Consider the following 20828-nt stretch of genomic DNA (forward strand, 5'->3'; position numbering starts at 1 on the left):
TTATGACAAACTGGATTTTACTGATGTAGCATAGGCAAAGGAATGTTTACTGGTCTTTACTTTAATCCATCAATAAAGCACAATAGGCTTATTTTACAAAATACATTAATATTGTACTTTATTTGCTTTATTATCCAAAAGATACGTTTACTGAACATGAGCTCACTCAATCCATGTATTTTACCTGTACATTATGAGTAAACGCACAAATCACTCACACACTGAGTTCCATTATCTCAGAGAGGCATTTAGACTTTCCTTTACATTTCCTTTATGTTCACAGTTTTGAAGTTGAAACACTGTTTGCCAAGCAATTCTGTTCTCCTGCCAGAAGCTGTTATTAGAATCTTAAGCAAACTTCCAAAGTTTCTAAAGTTAATATCCGTTGCACAAGCTTGAGCTTCATACTTCAGTCAATGCGATTTATCTGCCTGCCAGTCAGAAGAAAGGCAAAGAGGAGAATGTAGTGCAGCCATTACTTTCCAAAGAGAGAACTTTTTGGAAAGTGAATGCACATGTGACAGCCATGTACATGCAGTATATGATGTGTACGTTATATTACATTATGGCTAGGGATTTCCCGATCACGTTTTTTTGCTCCCGATCCGTTTCCGATCATTTGATTTTGATCAACGTAAAATGTGCCACACATGCCGCCGGAGTGTGGTGCCTGGCATGCAGTCTGCCGGATATGCAGTTTCCCAGAACTGCCAATCCAACCATATGCCCATATATGATATAGAGTTATAGACATATGGAGATCTGGTTGTCCAGAAGCGCATGTCCAACCGACATGCCATTATACAGTATTGGCATAATGCTCATATAATGGTGGGCAGTATATTATACTGATTACATCAGGAAACTCCATATACTGTAGGGGCATATAATAAAAGACGTGTAGCAGATGTGTGTGTACTGTACTGTATACCTAAGCTAAGACGAAGAATGATGAATCAGTCTAAGCATTGTTAATCGTAAGCACGTTTCGTGATTGAGGCCCAATCAATGTCTTTCTCAAATTCTACTATACTTGTAGGTGTAGGTATAGCTATCAGTCACAAGTATAGCAATACAAGTACTCTCTCACACACACAAACACAGGCACATGAAGACTTCATGTGCCTGTGTTTGTGTGTGTGAGAGAGTACTTGATGAAGTCCTTGCCTCTCCCTGTAGGATAATGCGTGGTGTGATGTGCGACAGTGCGAGTGAACGAGTGGGTGAGAGAAGGACAGATAGAAGGTCTGACAGATTAGTAAGAGTGGGCTATAGGTTGGAGCACTGTTAATTGAGGCGGCTGTTTTGATACGTTAGTAAAATACCATGAGTGACACATACGTGACTACCATAAACCATTATACATTCTACAGAAGAGAGCAGTATGAATCATGCACAAATTCCATTCCATAGAGAACACACAAATATATATATATAAAATCGAGAATATTGACACACGAAGAGATTGTGAACCGACGGACGTTATTGATTATGTTGAGGGCAAAAAGGAAAACCCTGCCCTAGTGGGGATAGTAGGAGGAGGAAATACAATTTTAAAAATCAGTTTGCACGGACCACTCAAAGTCATGTGTCCTTCAGTAACCGGAATCAGAATGTGGAATTATCGGGTGCAGTACGTTGTTCAGACTAGTCATTGGTCCGACAAATGACAATGCACCTCATCTCCTAGCCTAACCATAACCGCAAGCACGGGAGCAGACGCTAGAATTATCTCCATAATGACTTAAAGTCTTATATTAATATTATATTATATTATATTAATATTAATTGATATTTATCAATTTAAAAAATATTTAAAAAAATAAAATGACTGACTGATAGGACCCCCACACGGTAACTCTGTCATTTCTCAACCGTTTTTCACCGTTTTTGGTACCAATTCAGAATTCACTTTAAAGGTTACTGCATCTTCATCAGAGTCTGATGCATAAATGGACCAGATTGCATCCATGTGCACCTCCTATAGCTTGTGTTATTTGTGGAGAAATTGCAGATAAGGGTATATGATGCTACACATAGCCGCACCTCCAAGGAGCTTGATGACTGTTAATTAATGGAAGCAGCTGTGCAGTGTGTGTTTGTCATGATCAGTTTTAGATTGTGGATTCTTCTAGTGTCTATAGGGCATGGGTTGCCCCGTGACAATGTTAATTAAAAAATAAATATGTATGTAAATCATGTGACAGCAGCAGTATTCCAGTTTGCAGTTTGTTTATCTGCAGAAATGCATGGGAATTGTGTTTTCAATAATGTATGACGTACAAATGTCATTTATAATTAAAGCTGCAAGCAGCGATGACCGGGCCCGCAAGTTACAGGCAAATATCGACCAATCAGAACTGGGAGCAGAGCTAAGGAATACTACTGAATGACAGTGAGGTGACTCATGACTGTATGACAAACTGTTCAAAGGTTATGGCAAATGATAGAAACTGCAACATCAAGTTACACCAATGAAGAACAAGGACACTGAACCAACTCCAATGACACCACCCACAAGTCTGTATGAAAAACCCTTGAAAAGTTAGAGCAAAAAATAGGAACTATCAAATATCAACCAATCAGCTGCTATTTTCACTTCCTGTTTGGCGTTGAAATTTGTCGCGTTGAAATTTGCACCAAAACGGCATTTTGTTTCAAAAATGTGTTGTTGGCGGTAGTTGGCGCTATAACAGGCCAATGTGAAAAGGGTGGCATATATTCCTGGATGCAGGCTATGCACCAAAACGTTTGATATTGGCAACATGGGGGGGAAGCAACTCTGGTCAGCCAATGCCAAAGGCAAAATCATCATGCAGTTATCAGCTGTAGTGATGTGGGCACTTAATTAAAACAATGGACATTATTCATTCATACTAGGTCTGTTTCCCAACAGCAGAATAGCCACACCTGTCCATTCTCACACTGTGATTTGCAGGATATGACCAAGTGAGCACTGTCTTGAAGTGATTGCTGGGCTCGACCTGGGCTTGTTTCATCGTCCCATTGATAAACGAGAGCCAGCTGTGTAGTGTGTATTCATTTGCTTGACTGAAGATCTGAAAATGCAAAATGGCAGGAATAGAAATCCTACAGAGGGAATTGCATCATGATCCTCGGAAAGTAAATAAAGCAGCCTGTTGTAGCACCACCGTGAGGTCTATTTGAAAGAGTGGGGGTGGATGCTCCTCCTTGGCCTACTGGGAGTGCATGCGTGCAATGTTTCATTCTCATCTATAAAGATTTGGGATAATTTTGACCTGAGATCAGATTCTAAAAATGTCTTCTACATCCTGACAGTTTTCTAAAAAAGCTATGTTTCTATGTCAGTCGTTCTTCGATTTTTCAAAAATAGCAGACCTACAAGCTCATAGCACGCCACTCGGTGGCGCGCTATGAGCATAATGCTAACACCAAAAGGGGTTCCCGCCCAGAATGGGTTTAATATATTAAATTACTTAAAAAATAATATAAGTCAATGGAGCTCTTTTTTTTAAACACATTTTGGGCGGGAACCCCTTTTGGGAGATTTCTTTAGGCTTTTTGCCTTTATTGTTAGATATACAGTAGGTTGCAACAGGGAGAGTGATGGGGGGGGGGGGGGGGGACAGCAAAGGTCGTCAGGATCGGGACTCAAACACCTAGCTTGGGGTATCTAGGTGCCGAGACGGTTACGCCAGCCGTCCAGGCCGCCAATGGGCTCTGATCGTGCTGAAGCCTTCCAGACCTTTCAAATCTTGAGTCAGACACAGTCATCTACGACTGGCGTCATAGATGACTGATTTCACAGCTTAGTCATAGTTATATATTGTTCTTTTTTCCCCCCTAATTTCCATAATTGACCATTTTATGATATATGCCCCCTAACCCAAAGGACAATTTATCTTGATAATACTGTAGCTGTGCATTTTAAATTTGCAAGACTGACTCATGGAATGTGGGGGTTGTTGTGATTCTACAGTATATTATGAGGACTTTGTCCGTGTGGCAGGGTTCTGTTCGAAATTAATCAGGTGGAGGTACAAGGATACCAGACAGCCAGTGACCTGGCAAGACCCTGGTCCTTCATAAGCTATACTTAGTCATGACTCTTGACAAGGGTCCATTCACAGTGAGACTGCACAGCTGTAGATAGTTGTTATTTATCACAGCCACTAATCCTTTCTAGTTCGGAGGAGACACGGACACCGATATAGGCACCTGTGTAGGGCCTGTTGTCTTGCTGAAGGAGGGAGAGATAAAGAAAGTGAGAGATGGTAGTATCCAAAAATACAAATACTCAAGTAAAGTACACTACAGATACTGAAAAAGGTTGTTACTGTAAGTACAGTATTCAAGTACAGTAAGTTACTGTCGACAACTAGCAAGAGAGGAAAAGCTGTTCGTCAGCTCTAGCCTACACAGCACATTGTACCACATTGACCACCTCCCAGCCTTTTACTGTCATTACACGCACGCATGCACACACACACACACACACACACACACACACACACACACACACACACACGCAGCAGACTCTCTTAAGTGTGTAATTAGGCTGTCCCCAGGCTTGTTTTAAACCACTGTAGAGATATCTGTGCACCACACACAGATAATGTACACTTACTTCAACTAGACCGCAAATAGCCCCCATTGCTTTTTGAACTGTGTGAATTTCCCCTTCCCAAACCTTCACTCGAATTATATATTTTTGTCTTAATTAAATGACGTTTTCTGTTGGTGAGGTTATTGCTTTGAGCTTCCCTCCACGTTGAAAGGTTAATTGTTTCTCCCTGCCTCGGGTCAGGACTGTGAGTGTAGTGTAATTGAAGCACAGTCATGCAGGTAGAAGTCCCAATAACAGTGTCGGTGTGTAATGGGCCACAGAGGGTGATGTAGTGAGGCGTGAGCTCAAGCTCATGTTGTGCAAACAAGCCTCAAAGTCTTAACTTTGTCTTGCCCAGCCCTCCCGACAAGCTACCATATTGGCCCAAATATAAGCCTAATTAGAAGACGATCCCGCTTTTCAAGATCTGTTTTTTGGGGGGAGAAAAAACCTTTTGGAAGACTAATTCACTAATTCTTCTCATTCACATGATTCACTTTGTCTAATCACACACTCATTCCATCTTCATACCGCCTATTTAAACTGGAAGTTTGCACTGCTCATCCCGCTTGCTGGCTGCTGCATACTGATACTGCTGCGCTGCTGTCTGCTTAAACCTTTGCTGCTCCAATTCATCGCCAAACCATAATAAATGTATTGCTCGTTTTATATTCAAAAATATATATTTCGTTCATTCCACTCCATTCATGAGTTGTCCTGACTGAACCTCTCTTAATAACAAAGAATCCTATTATATTGTGCACATTTGAGGCATGGCAAGAATCGCATATTAGATATTTCAAACTTGAGAATGACTCAATGGGAAGCCCCTATCATTCCTCGCCATGTGTCCGATTGTGTTTTAAAGAGGTGGTTCGACAGTGGGATGAGGACTGTCAAGAACTTAAATAGTAATAATACATTTTCAAACTTTCAGCATTTATCTTCTCAATTTAACTTAGGCTAATATATTTTTTTAAATATCTCCAAATCAGGCACTGGATCAGAGAAAACTACACAGATTTCCTGTCTTTTCCTAATAAGTCACCCCCCTAACACTAACATAACGAACTCAGTATACGGCTGTTTCTCTGTTTGTCTTTATCCGTCTGCCAGGCACGAACAGCATGCAACTTTGCACGCACACTCCCAGTAGGCCTAGAAGGATTCCTTCCATCATGATCGTGGCGCAACTCCCCATATAGGCCATGCCCATTTCCGCCTTAATTTTTGCTCCTAGACATTTTGTCCAAAACTCACAAATATTGCTACAACTTATCTCTGACGTGATGGTGGTGTATCTTGTCAGATCTTTCAGATTGCATTAGAATTGTCTACGATTAGATTTTCAAAGTTTGCACAAGTGGGCCGTTGTGCACAAACTGCCACAAATCATGAACACAGTCATCATTTCTGATTGACGTAAAACACACCAAGGAAGAACCGCTTCCCCAAATAATATTTCAAATCGGTCTCATAGTGGCACTAAAGCAGGTCGCAACAGAGCCCTGGATCGTTAATCCGGCCTGGTGGGGATCTGTCACGGCTGGTGGGACATTTCATTAGCACCTGCATGGAAGTAGAAGACAATGCAGATTAGTTGTTGGCAAAATGTGGCAGTTTACAACCCCCAAACTAGAGGCAGAAGTCTCTTGGCGCTCTCTTTCTCTCTCTCTCTCTCTCTCTCTCTCTCTCTCTCTCTCTTTTTGTCCCATCTACAGCTAGCTTTTGGCAGACTCGAGGCCATATATTGGCTGGAAATTGAATTTGGACTGGATGCTGCGTGCTTACCTGCCGTGTCACCAGGCATTTTAGTGAGCTGGACCAGCCACTGCGCTAATATTAGCCAAGTCCCTTCTGGCACGGTGCACCAATCAGGGATCTCCTCGGGAAGAATGCTCTTGCCCTCCCTCTTTCATGGCTCCTCTCTTCATGGTTCCTCTCTCCCTCTCACTCATTCCCCTCACTGAGTGCTTGCCTCTATGGAGCGTTCTTGGCTAGTTATTTTGGGGTCATGCTCCCTTTGCTAGTACTCTCATTGAGCTCAGGTGTACCTAATTACCTAATACCTATATATTATATGCAGGTGCTATCCTATACAGTATGCACACACACCCACTCAAGCTCGCTCTCTGTATATACTGTATATAACCCGGAGGTTATGCAGGAATGTCTACTGAGTGGCCTTGCCACTCGATTTGCCACTCGATGTGCCATTCACTTTAAGCATGTGCATACCCTCTATTGTGTTCTCTCCCTACATATGCTTCCTGTAATTTGAGTCATCTGAGCCTGTGTGTATTGGCTAAGGCCATAATGTATATATGTATGTATGTGTACTATGTTTTGTAGGCTAAATGGCTCCAGTGTGAATAGAAGCTGAAATTCCTAAAGGTTGTCATTGAATTCTACCACATTTCTAGCTCAGTTTGTCTGCACAGGGAAGTGAAGGAGCAGCACGCTCTCCTCCCTCAGTTGTACCCATGAAGTGCCCTTGAGCAAGGTAAACAATTCCCATCTCTCCAGGGGAGCAGGTCACTGGCCAACTGTTGTACTGGGCATTCCCCAGATATGAATGAGTGCCAACTATATGGCACTGTTGAGTAAATAAAGTTAGAATGCACTTTTCTGTGAGTGACGGGTGTATTACCTTTATAGTAAAGAGTTAATATCAAACATAATATTGTAACGTCAGATACATTCCACCTCCAGAGCGAAGTGGAGGACGTTTACCGGGCATCTTCGCCGTTGTGTCCCAAGCATTTATGTATGCCGCAGCTCAAATCATGGATGTCGATATTTCTTGTCGATATTTCTTATCTTATAGATGTAGTGCAGGATAGCATTGATCTGTGAGAGCTAACCCTGGCAATTCGTAAGCGTCTTTCACATTGGTCTCCATCTTCATGTCGTTCATTTTCACCTCCAGCTGCGTCCACGTTCTCCTCGTTACATAAACATAAACACCTCACTGCCATTGTACTTACAGTGCGTTTTAACAGCGGGCGACAGCCAGACGAATTTTCCGGAAGTGCATTATTTGTCTATGGGACCCGGCAACTACTGGCGATAGCAGGCCAACAGGCGATGGTCGAAAAGTGGGCGGGGGAACGCCGAAAAGATGAAAATAATTCATCTTTTGGGCGACGTCGTCCGGCAATAGTGGGCGATTAGGCGATAGCCAATGAAATTCAAGTGTCGCTCACCGTTGTTAAAACGCACTGTTAGTCTACCCTGGCTCTTTGCTCTCTCTCCCTTTGCCTCCCCCCTCTCTCTCTCTCTCTCTTATTTCACCTCCATCTCTCTTCCACCATATCTACTTACATCTATATTGTTATCGCTTTCACTTTCGTTTCCTCCCTCCCTTATCTCTATGACTTTCTCGATCAAATACTCACACCAACACACCCCCCCCCCCCCCCCCCCCCTCATGTCTGCCAGCTATGTAGGCTAGCTCCGTGGAGACTGGGCTGCTTTTTTATTCATGTTCACCTAACCTCTCCCTCCTCTCTCCCCTCGCCCCATGTCTCCTATTCTCACCCTGCGTTATCGTTGTTGTTGTTAGTTCCCCCAATCCCCCGCCCCGTCTCAGCATCCCTCCCCGGCGTTGCTGGATATACATTCAGATAGCTTAGAGTGACTGTGTTTGCAGTTGTGCAAATCAGGACAGATCTCTGCTACCGATGCCAGAGATCAGTTGGAGCAGAGAGGCTTGGCGCACCAAGTCAGTGCACACACGTATCCACGTGCAGCCTGCAGTCTGAGATGTGTCCTGCCTCTCCAATACAATACCATTCCCGGTGCCCTTCTGTCTCTCTTGGCATTAACTTGTGTGTGTGCGTGCACTGTATATACAGTATTTAAGTCCTTAGGCTTTGATATCTGTGTTAAAGCACTAAACCAACAACCCCCTCTTCCTCTCTCTCTCCCTCCCCCTCTCTCTCTCTCTCTCTCTCTCCCCCCTCTCTCTCTATCTCCCCCTCTCTCTCTCTCTCCCCCCCTCTCTCTCTCCCCCTCTCTCTCTCTATCTCCCCCTCTCTCTCTCTCCCCCCCCACCCCTCTCTCTCTCCCCCTCTCTCTCTCGCCTCCCTTCCTTGCCTTCCTCCCTGCAGGTGGGTCCAGATCGCTTGCCCACGTCTGTCTATCGATTGGGGCACAGCTTTCTCCAAGCCCCTGCTGTCTCCATACGAGGTAAACAGTAAACACACGCCTGCTACAGTCTCTATACACACCAGGAACTGCCATCGCTCACTATCAAAGGAGGACAAACTTCCATTGCTCACACACTGTGCACACACGCATGCAAAAGCACACACGGGTGTGTATGACTTCCCACCCTTAAAGCCCTTCGTAGATGTCCTGTAGTAGCCACTGAGCTAACCTACGATAAGGACTACATGATGGACAGTGATCCCTATACGCCCCACCCTGCAATGAGTGCAGTGGACTCTTCTTTTTATAGTGGTCCTCTCTCTCTCTCTCTCTCACACACAGTAGAGCAGCACAGGAGACTAGCTCCCCCTAATGGCTGCAATGGTGCACTGCTTCCGCAACTGCCATGTTGTTGTTGTTGTTATATTTATATGTAATTTATTTATTTTCTAAATGTGAAAGAGATGGATGGGATAGCAGCGCATAGAGATCCATTTCAAAGTAAAATGTTTATGTGCTACTGCAGATGGGGTAGCGAGTCTCTGAAGACACGCATGCTTTGTGATAGGTTTGGCGGTAATGGGCTATTACAGAATGTGACTTGGCCGCCATTTGTTTGATATCAACTATTAATTCAATCAATCATTCCCCTCAAAGATGCAGTGCTGTGGCCCCAAGGGAATTAATGTCTTGAAAGTTATCTCTCTTTTTGGCTTGCTTGATGTTTGTTGTTCGGGCTGCAGATCTTTGTACATCTTATCACAGCCATTGCCTTGCTGTGTAGTCTGTGTACTACACATTTCAGAGGGAAATCATTTCAAATAATGATAGCATCAACCAGTGCTGGTCCATGGCCATCAGTTGTTATTAACGGACCTTTATGAAATGGGGCTACATGCAATGATGGTGATAGTATTGATTAATGACACAGGGGGGGGGGGGGGTTGGTGGGGGGCAGAATTTCCCCATGGGGAAATGGGGCATGCATGCAAGTGGCAATTTGTTCTCATGGGGCCCTTTGTAGCAGAGCGTGTGCCACTCATCCTCGCCGCTATTTGGCAGCAATACCGGCGCGTGTTAATGATCTGCACCTACATTTGTGTGTGCGCGTATGTGTGCATAGTTGCAAGCTAATTCAAATAGTCATCTGCCCTACTAAAACTGTATCGTACTGCACGCAGCTGTGCGCTCTGGCATTTATAATTGGGAATGAAAAGGAAAAGTGTGTGTGTGTGTGTGTGTGTGTGTGTGTGTGTGTGTGTGTGTGTGTGTGTGCGTGTGCGCGTGTGCGCGCGTGTGCTGGGGTATAGCAAGTGAGGAGTGGGTGGGGGGAGGTGCTTATTTTCAGTGTCTCATGTTATATTTATAGTCAATAAGACACACTTGGCTCTCCTGTCAGTGTAGGGATTAGTAGGAGAAGCTATCTTCCAAAGGGAGGTAGTGAGAGGAGTGGCTAGAGTCTGGAGATGGAGGATAGAGGCCAAGCAGGAGAATGGGAACAGAGAGGAAACTAATGAATTGCAAAGAGGATGAAAGGTTTATTTGAATTTGCAGCAATGGTGGAAAGAGAATGGTAGAAACAGAAGTTTGTTTGGAATGATATATCAATGTAATGTGACCCGTGGATTATTAGGAACTGTTAGAGTGGGACTGATAAATAGACTTGACCTTTTAAGTCTGTGTGTGATGATTATTAGATTGATTGATTGATTATTACTAAGGTTTTAGACTTATTATTGAACCAAAACACCCATCCATAGTCCGCTTGCCAGCCCATAGAGCCCCATTGTGGACCCGGACATTTTGAGTACCCTAAAGTTTTATGTTAGAAATGTTGAGTAGAGGTCCCCAGCATTTAGAAACTGCTGGATGCTAACTTGCATAATTATGTTGGGCAATTTTCATAATTAGCATAATATGCTGGGGTAACATTAACAACATCCAATATAAGGCAACATTTTCAAAATGTCATTATGCTTTAAGTAGCAACATTTCTAACATAAAACCTTAGGGTACTCAAAATGTCCAGGTCCAAATTCTGGCACTGGACTACCACCTGAACTATAAAACAAAAAGTTAGAACCGGCACCATTTAATTATCAGTACTTACTACATACTAAACATTTTTATTAAGGTGTCGCACTGCTGCCTCCTCCATTATGTGAAAATTCAAAACAGGTGGTACGCAGGGCCATTCAGTGACAAACGCTTCCAAACCCCAACACTTTTACCTAGACAGAATTTTTTGACAGAAAGTGGCTCATAACATATCTAGGGTGGATTTTTATGAAACAAATGCTTTGCAGTTTGAAAGTCAATGGAGGGTATTGAAACGCTAGATTCATCCCATTATAAAACAAATCTAGAGTTGCAAATTGCGGCTAATGCATAATGTCCTCACAGTTGCTAGCAGGGCTGAGCTGTCGCTAGGGCTGTGCTGGTAGTTTTCGCACCTCGCTAACCTCACTAACAAAACCTGCTGATCGACGCCGAGTGTCACAGCTTGAAATAGCAGGAATGACCAACCATGGATGCATGATGCAATGGTGTGACTGTCGATTGAGTGGACCTGCTAATACTGTAGGTGTCAGATATTCTGTCTGAAGTAGTCTAAACTCTAAAGAGTTGGATAACAGTGGCTTATGGATTCACGAACTCATTTATTACAGACGTGATATTTGCAAGGTAAATGCATAATTATTACCAGTGACCACACTAAAGTTTTCCCATTATGCAAGTAAATAGAATAAAATGTCATATACATTATATTGTGGGTTAATAAATAGGCCTACATTAAAGAGGTTATTTCAATCTGTGATTGCTCAAGAGCCCCACTAGTTAACACATTCCCTCCCGTTACACGTTACAATCTAGCCTGTGGGTTTTTATCAGCGCAATGTTGATCATGGATTTATAAGCTCCCAAATCTCAGATTTTCTCTCCTTTTGAGCAGAAAAGCGAATAATAAGCGCACGCCCAAGCACATGCATGTCGGATTCAAATTTAGACTTAGAACAGTCTAAATTTGAACGTGAGGGAATAAAAAAGTATATATATTTTTTAAATTACAGATTAATGCCAATTAATCAAATATCGTAATCTTGTTTTGGCACAGTGGTGTACAATAGCTATTCACGAGATTATCTCGTTTCAGCACAGATTGTGTTAAAAAATCCACAGCACATCTTTGACTGCTAGCAAACTACTGGTTCCGAAAATGTCCCTGTGCACTTGTGCAGTAGCCACAACTATTGTTCCTGACCTTGACATTGCTAGATTTCTAAGCATTTTAGTGTATAAACCCTATACATTGCTTAAGTTATCTGGGGCATCCAGGTGTCTAATATTGCCCCTTTCATTTACCCCCTACACCAAATCTCTTTGCCCGAAAATAGTGGTTAACGTGCTGTAGTGCTTTTGGACATATGGTTTCATAAGAATGAGATTCATTGACTACCCATAATTTCATATGAATAATTTGGTCAATAATCCCATGGGGAGCTATCTATATTAGGACTTGTTAAGTATGTGAATAGAGTTAAATCATGCATGCCATGTATACACTCAATAAATATTCAGAGACAATTCTATTCCACATACTGTAGAGTTTAGAATTATTATGCAATGGTTGCCATTCTCCTGCAGCAGCTGGTTTGGCATGCAGTGCAACTGCAGAGACAGCAGCCTTGATAACTCTGACTAAATGTATCCAGACTCAATTGTGACACATGTCTGCTGTGTGAGTCTGTCCCATGACTTCTCCACGGGGCTGTACTACTGGGGCCATTCAAACATTTACCGTAAACAGGGCTTGTATTCCTGTTAACCACTTTCAAACTGTCCATATTTTGGACATACATATTGAAAATTGCAGACCTACAGTACAAGCTGTTTTTGCTTTGTACAACATTGTAGAGGGGTGTTGTTTTGTTTGTTTAGAAAAGGACTGCACTAGTGATTAAGGATCCTGGGCTACACAATTAAATGTGACTTGACTTACAGTATATGTGACTAACTACCTCAAATGTACCGTATGTCTCAGCAAACTCTTGTTAATCAATCTTCTTGTTCCCTGTCTCTTTCTCTCTCCAGGCTGCTGTGGCTCTGCAGCAGGTGGCCTGGCAGAATGTGTATCCCATGGACTTCTATTCCAATCAAAGCCTTGGGCCATGGGCACCTAACCACCCTGACAACCAACCAGCTCGGCCTGCCCGCAGACAGACACAGGTGATGAGAGTAAGGGGATAAGAGAGAGAGTGAGTGAGTGTGGTGGGGGTGGTGGTGGAGGGGGTGGGGGTGGGGAGGTGGGGCAGCAATAGTAGGTGAATCCACATGTGCCAGTGTCAGTGTGCTCTGTGGTTTGCAGTGGAGCTTAGTATTACCACACTGCCACCCAGTGGCGTAGTGAGTAGTGACAACAGAAGTGGATTCTAATCTAGACCACTCTCTTACTGGTAGAACTGAGTTTGACCTTGAAGTGCAGTGTGCCCTTTTGTCAATGAAAAAATATGTAGTCTCATTCGTTCATGTCACTGCAGCCATAAATATTAATACTGAGCTTAATACTGATTAATACACAGTTTACTACAGTATATGCACATACCAGCGATTTTGCTCTTGTATCATATTCACTGGGGTGGGGGTACTGGGGTGGGGGTACTGGGGTGCGGATACTGGCATTAATCTAAAGCTTTCCCACTGTCTTCCTATAGAAGCATGTCTCGGAGCCAGCCACTTCCACCAAGAAGTGTGAACAGAACCAGTCCATCTCCTGTGCTTGTCAAGGGAAATGATTGTGTGTGTGTGTGTGTGTGTGTGTGTGTGTGTGTGTGTGTGTGTGTGTGTGTGTGTGTGTGTGTGTGTGTGTGTGTGTGTGTGTGTGTGTGTGTGTGTGTGTGTGTGTGTGTGTGTGTGTGTGTGTGTGTGTGTGTGTGTGTGTGTGTGTGTGTGTGTGTGTGTGTGTGTGTGTGTGAGACTGTGTCTGTGTGTGCGCGTATGCAAATATTTGCACCACCACTGTCTTTGTCCCGGATGCCTTGTTCCACTGCCCCTCTCGTGGACAGCACCCACCAGGAGTAATGCCAAACCTGAGGGATGGGCGTAGCTACACTTATCTCACACATCCCACCAGGAAACACTCTGGAGACCCTCCAATCCAAAATGGATTACCGTCATTAAATCCTTGTATTTTGGCATATGAAATGAGGTGTGTGTGCGTGCGTGCGTGCGTGCGTGCGTGCGTGCGTGCGTGCGTGCGTGCGTGCGCGGCATACAGGTGCGTGCGTGGCATACAGGTATGTGCACGCACATATGCCGTATAAGTGTATATATATATGCCTTTGTGGGTGCAGTGCACAAGTGTGTCATATTCCTGCATAAGAACTGCCATCTTCCATCGCACTAATAGGAGAATTCTTTCAGTGCTGGGACATATTTAGGCTTTTCATATCTCAGGCTTACTGCCAGATTTGCATATTGTCGAGTTAGATGCTGAGATGACCCTGAACAGGTTGTATGAAGGGACGTGCCTCTGAATGTGGGTGGAATTAAACCCTGAATTAATCCCTGAATAAACTCAATACTGTATGCTGTCAGACACTTCAATTTGAATCCCTTTATGCCATATTTCAAACATCTTTTGACAAAATTTTATGCACAAATGAAATAGAATGGATTGTATTTATTTTATTTGTATCACTGGAAGTAAAAATATTAAAATAATATAGCAAATGTATTATTGATTGATTGATTTATTTTTCTTTCATTTTTTTGTGCTACAATAGATCCCAGTGTGTGTAATAGTGATAGTGTGTGTAAATGTATGTGTGCACACCTAGTGGGCAGAGATGCACTCTGACCTGACCACTAAAAACATTCTGAGAAGGCACAAACGTAATAGCTAAAGGGAGGCTACTACCACCTAATAATACTCCTGTATTTAAGAATTCATAAATACCTTGACTTCATTGTACCATCCTTACATGGGCCAGTCCTGAAATAGAGGAATGGAAGCACTGCAGGGATCCGTTAGTGGCACTTAGATGGGTGCTCTTTGGTGATACAGGTAAAACCATATAGACAAAAGGTATCCTTCCTCCAAGTAGTACTGCTTGTCAAAATGTGAATTGCAGACTTGAAAAGAAAGGAATCCAAGGCACTCCGTCTTTGGTGAAAAATGTAATAGTTTATTTGATGATGAGCAAGGCAAATAAATAACAGGACCTACGTGTTTGGACCAAAAGGTCTTCGTCAGGGTCTATCTATCTATGGGCCAGTCCTGCTTCTAGTAAGTTCTATCCCTGATTCATTTTGATTTGTTCAGCACGCTTTACTGAAAGCATGCCAACTGCTCAGAAGTCGTGGGTCTCTATGTGTTCTGGAGGGACCATTCATCAGATAATGCTTTGGATTACCTGCACATTATGTATTAGCTTGGCTGACTAACCACTAAACCAGACTGAACATACAGTAGCTGATGTGACACAATCAGGGCAGACCCAAATAAGCCTTTTGAAAATTTGAGTTTTTCCATATTTCCCCAGCTCTGATTGCTTTCCTTGTTGTGGAGTGTGACAACTCTACCCTGCTTTAAACCCTTTGGAAAAGGTCCATGCTTGTTTGTTAAATGTACTTTAGGAGTAATCGGTCTGTAGCCTCTGCACTAGTGTAAAATTGGCTCCATTAGTCCAATCTTCATTCTTCCACAATACTTTAGTTTTACAAGGTTTTACTTCTGTTTGAGAACCAAAGTCTTTTATCTCTTCCGATATATTTTTGGACTGGTGAGCATTTGTATTTGCTGACAAAATAGAATTGACGTGGCTTTCTCCTACTACAGTAGCTTGGTTTCTCTCCCAGAGTATTTTCCTTGTGGTCTCGAGTTACAGTATATTTTCAATTAATTACATGCCTGTCTCTCTGTCTGATCAAAGCAAGAAACTCATTAGCGATTCATTTCCAATTCCTACGTGTAATTCCTCATTGATCAGTGCCACAAATGTAATAATTTCCCATTTTCTAAAAATATAAGATTCTGTATCCTAAGAATGATTACAGAATCTTGCTTGTTGTTGATGTGTTATTCTTTTCTTTTGCCATTGCAATAAAATAAATGCAATAAACATGCGTGCTGCTGAAGTGCTGAGCAGTTTACTAGACTGAGGAGATGTGTTCCTGGATGCTCTACATCATCATTTATTGATGGAGGAGCCTGTCAATAAAAGGTCCATCGCTATACCTGGCTGCCAATGATTGACAGCAGTGTGCTATGACTTCTGTTGATCCTGGGAAGCCCTGTCTCTTCTTGATTGATGCAGTACATTGTCTATTGCTCTATTTTGAGTTGCAGGGGGGGGGGGGGAGATCCGCTAATAAACCATTTTGACCTGAAATCAGATTCGATTTTTCAATCTTGACCACTGACCCCCACCTGTTTTGTGCCCGGGAAGCTAAAATCTAAATTATTAATTATTTCCCAATACTTTAAAGATTGAAGAAAAACAAAGTACTGTTTCTGACCTACAGTACTGTTCTTTTTTAAATAGCCAACGTATAAATGGATAAAGTGGTTAAAATGATTGTGATGCTTTATTTTCATTTACCCCGTGGAGTCCCCAGTCCCCACTTTGAGAACCACTGAGATACTCCATCTACTCTGCTCCATATCGCCTTGGCAACAGCAGCTAGAGTGCTACAGCTTGTGTTTTCAGTCACATGACCTGCTGGTTGTCTTAACAGTTTGGTGCTACTGTAGATAGCCGCTTTAAGTGTTCAGTGTTCAGAATACATTAGTAACAAGCAGAGCTTTGTCTATACTTTGTGTTAACTGCATTTGGAGAGAGAAGATGATAAGCTGATATGCTTATAGAAAGAAGTACATTTGGAGAGAGAAGATGATAAGCTGATATGCTTATAGAAGTACAAGTCTTCCGTTCCCACAAACCTTTCAGTATCGCAGTAAACATCTGAGGAAAACTTTGAAGTTTCATTCCTCATTAGATCAACAGAAAATTATATATAATTTAAGAAGAAACTTCAAATTTCAGCCTACTTATCTTGTTCTCAAAGTACAGTGCTCATTTACAAATACATACAGTATACTCTTCGATGATAGGACCTATATGTTAATTGCGACCGCAGGTCACATTTATATGAAATTGGGCATGGGAATGCCCGTCAGTCACTCATCATCCCATTACATGGGAATGCCCCCAAAAAAGCCCAGGTCTCGTGACATCATCAGGGATGGAGATCCCTGATGTCATAGTTAATGTGACATGCTGTCGCAATTAAGCCCATATATGGAGATCCCTGATATCTCCCCTCATCAGGAGGCACCGCCACCGACGTCCTGCACGTTACGGAGTTCCAGTAACGGGCCTCTTTGCACAGACCTTGGACGCTCTGGCGCACCAGTGGCCTGCTCTACGCCTTCCCACCGCTAATCCCACAGGTTCTAGCCAGGGTGAGGACTCTGGGCGTGGAGCCGACTTGGGGTTCCTGGAGGCAGGAACATCTCTCAAAGAGAAAACCAGCACTCACGGAACTCTCGTTTTAAGTCACTTTTAATTAGTTGGCATGGTATGCCGCAGAGCAGCAGCACAACGAACGCCGGGGTTAGCTACTCCTTAGTGAGAGACTAATAGTTGCCAGAACTATCAACTATGGTCTGGTTAGCTATTAGGCTTGCCCCATCTGGTTTAGGAGGGCCCTCCAGGGAGGTGGAGACAGTGGTGCTGTCGGTTCCCTGGTTTAGGTCTACTGGCTGCTAGGCCTGAGGCCTAGGTAGCCATCTCCTCCCTATCTGTCCCCCTTGCGGGGGTATGCACGTGCTACACTCTAGGGTGGCGCACGTGTGTCCCCCCTTCGAGTCACTTATACAACTGAGGTTACCCCAGACAGAAAGCTCTGCAGGTCTGCCATATTTGTCAAACCATATTTGCAGCTATCTAAAAGTCAAACAATAATAATAATAACAGTGTCAAATTCAAGCCAGGCTTGAATTGAGCGCTCTGAATAATGCGTGGGCTTTATGTAAACTCATCTGCCCTCCAAGCAGGAAGGCGCTGAATAGATAGAAGAGTGTGTTTTGTATGTAACCGTTGGTGGGCCGGGTGGACTACTGTGACTCAGCTTTTCCCAGGTCAGACAAATACACAAGCAGGAACAACATACATCACAAGGCCAGACACGTTGTCCTCCCTCACAGGCAACAACAAATACACACATCTTGCCCATGAGCACAGTGAGTGTCAGTAAATAAATGACCGCACAAATATTATACAATTATTATTTTATTGACTCATTTCCGGTTCTTAATATTTATAAAATAGATTCTTGGGGAGAACAATTATATATGTTACCTAACCGACTAATATCACTGCATAGATGTTAGTCTAAGTCTGGAACATTGTGTGGAACATTTATTTCCAAGGGGGGTTACAAACAGATTCCAACGTCACAGCAAAAAAGTCTCACTTTGAATAGTGGGCTCTGATTGGTCACCCACAACTCTGGGGTGAGCCAAATGTAATTCAAACTGAGGAGTACCAGTCCAATCTCACCAGGGATTTTTCTTCTTCCTTTGGCAGATTTGTTTGCTTTCCCACCCTGTGACAGCTGCTGACATTTGAAGTGGCTGCAATTCCAAAATGTTCCCATTGTTTAGTGTATTTCCTTTTCTTTTTTTCACAGAATCAAAGGTTTTATGGTCATGACTCACCAGGATCCTGGATGGCTTGATTCTAGCCTTAAAATAATTGACTTTTTGGGTTATCCTTTTAGCACCTTTTGTATGAATCTGTACGTACCACTGTACTTTATTTTAGTTGCAAAATGTATTCAATCAATCAAATGGAGGTCAGTGCTGTCTCAACCTAAGTGTTTACTGGATCTTAGCAGGAGTGGTGGAGGAGTGACGCGCTGATAGGGTTCCAGTTATCTTGTTGCAAATGTCTTTTCTGGTGCATTTTAACAGTATGGGGACAGATGGGCCAGCTTATGATGACGCGCTGGTCTCCAAATAGGATTCCAATCGAACCAACCTCCAGGCCCAAGCGGGGCTGTGTCCTTGACTGCCTGCTGATATCAGACAGACAAGCATTGCTTTCTGCATACACCTCAGCTTTTTGAGTGGTGCAACCACTTCAAGGAACAGCTATGCTATGTGTATTTGTTGCTACCTGTGAGGGAGGAAAACGTGTCTGGCCTTGTGATTTATGTTCCTGCTTGTCTTATTTGTCTGACCTGGGAAAGGCTGAGTCACAGTAGTCCCCCACCAGCACATACAATTTAACCGTTTGAGTGTTTGTGGTCTCCTACAGGTCCCATAGGACACAAGTTAACACTTCCTTATTAGGGCCTGCCAGATGCTGCCTGCCTGATAGGATCATTTTTGTGTTGGTCCAAAAAGGGGTTCCCGCCCCAAAATGGGTTAAGAAAAGAGGAAGTCGATTTTTCAGTACATTCTGTGAATGAGTCATTGGCATGGAAGTGTCTTAAGTGTGTTAAGAGTGTTGGAGGCAGGCTACATGATTTTATATGAATAAAACGTTTTTGTTTTGAGCACCCGTCTGATAAGAGCACATGCTCTTATGATGTGTATGAAGTGAATGAAGATGGAGGATGGACGAAATCCATGGTGAATTATTATTAATTAAGACCCAGAATGGCTTTCAATTGAATGGATGAACTGCACTCAGCAATCATGACTCATCTGTTGCCAAGCTACCCGCTATTATGAAATTTTGCGGCCCTAACGGGCCGCTCATCCTAGTTACGTTGCAGCGCACTATGGAAAGAAAGTAATTGCGGGAGTTGACTCCACATGTAGTAACGGTTATTAGTCATTATGTGTCCTTATTAGTGTAGTGTAGTGTAGTCAACATGTTAAGGCTCGTACACTGGCCCAGACAACGAGGCGGGACTTCCCCCCTTTTCACCTGGAAAAACGTGATGTCGCATTTTCTTTCTTTTAAGTCATAGAGTCACGACAATATAACAACATTTTCAATGACCAGAGACTAAACTAAAAGTTCTCCTCCACCATTCGACTCAATAATGGAAGAAGCGTCTCTGGCTTGGCTCTACTGGTCTAAGTTCTATTCTCTGGACAGTAGAGTTTATCTGCTGCTGGATTAGAGTCACAGCTAGGCTCATAGCCTCTTACAGTGCAGAGAGTGCACTCACCCTCGGTGGATACTTATACCTACACTTATGGAAGAAGTATTCACATGTTAGTATCAATACTGCATGTGAAGTCCCGTATTCCCTAATGTACCTGAATACAAAAGTATCGGCATCAAAATAATACTTAAAGTTCCAAAAGTGAAGGTACTCATTGTGCAGAATGTCTCATTTCACAAGTTCTAAGAGTATAAAACATAGATATACTGTATCTGAAAATAGCCGATCTACAAGCGCACAATGTGTTGCATTGCGATGCATTGTGTGATTGTGAACTTGTAGATCTTCTATTTTCGAAAGGCTGAAATATACTGTACTGTATATAGGGCTGAAGTAGTTAGTGAGTTTTGTAATAATAACCAAAATCTACAAAGTATAATTGCAGGTAACTAAAGTTTTCAAATAATTGTAGTGGAGTAAAAGTATAACATTTTCCTTTGAGATGTAGTGGAGTAGAAAAAATGTACAGTACAGTACTTGAGTATGTACTTGAGTATAGTTACTTTACACCACTGCTTACCTACTGTACAGCTACTACACACCAATGCCTGTAAGTGGAACACGCTGTCAATCTTCAGTCTTTTCCCCCGCCATCACGCAAGTTCTTCAAATAACAATGGGACAAAGATTGCACATGATCTTATTTAGTTATTTTATTGTTTGTGATGGATACTGTACATTATGCAAAACAAAACCTTTTCAATCACAAAGGCAATACAATGGAGAGAAAAATAAATATCTAGGGATTCATGTCATGCGCATAGTACGTGTACAAGGACAATGTGCAGAAATACCATGACCTACATGTTTTTACTCGGCTGAAACTGCATCCCCTGCTGGTAAAGAGTAAATGGCAGGATTCACACAGTATTCCCTATATGCTCCCACTGGACTCTTTCATCAG

General features: G+C 42.8%; 1 protein-coding gene across 3 annotated transcripts in view; it reads left to right on the forward strand.

The window, feature by feature from the left end:
- Nucleotides 1–14415, forward strand: part of dph1 (diphthamide biosynthesis 1) — a 61022-nt gene extending 46607 nt beyond the window's left edge. For all 3 annotated transcript variants that reach the window (XM_080771855.1, XM_080771856.1, XM_080771857.1), the window contains 3 exons: nucleotides 8701–8779; nucleotides 12833–12967; nucleotides 13453–14415. In XM_080771855.1, the coding sequence (XP_080627981.1) occupies nucleotides 8701–8779; nucleotides 12833–12967; nucleotides 13453–13533 (295 nt within the window). In that variant the 3' untranslated portion in view covers nucleotides 13534–14415. The remainder of the gene's footprint in view (nucleotides 1–8700; nucleotides 8780–12832; nucleotides 12968–13452) is intronic.
- Nucleotides 14416–20828: the final 6413 nt, after the last annotated feature.

Source organism: Protomyctophum bolini (genome assembly GCF_963924005.1).
Source record: "Protomyctophum bolini genome assembly, chromosome: 9".
Lineage (NCBI taxonomy): Eukaryota > Metazoa > Chordata > Actinopteri > Myctophiformes > Myctophidae > Protomyctophum > Protomyctophum bolini.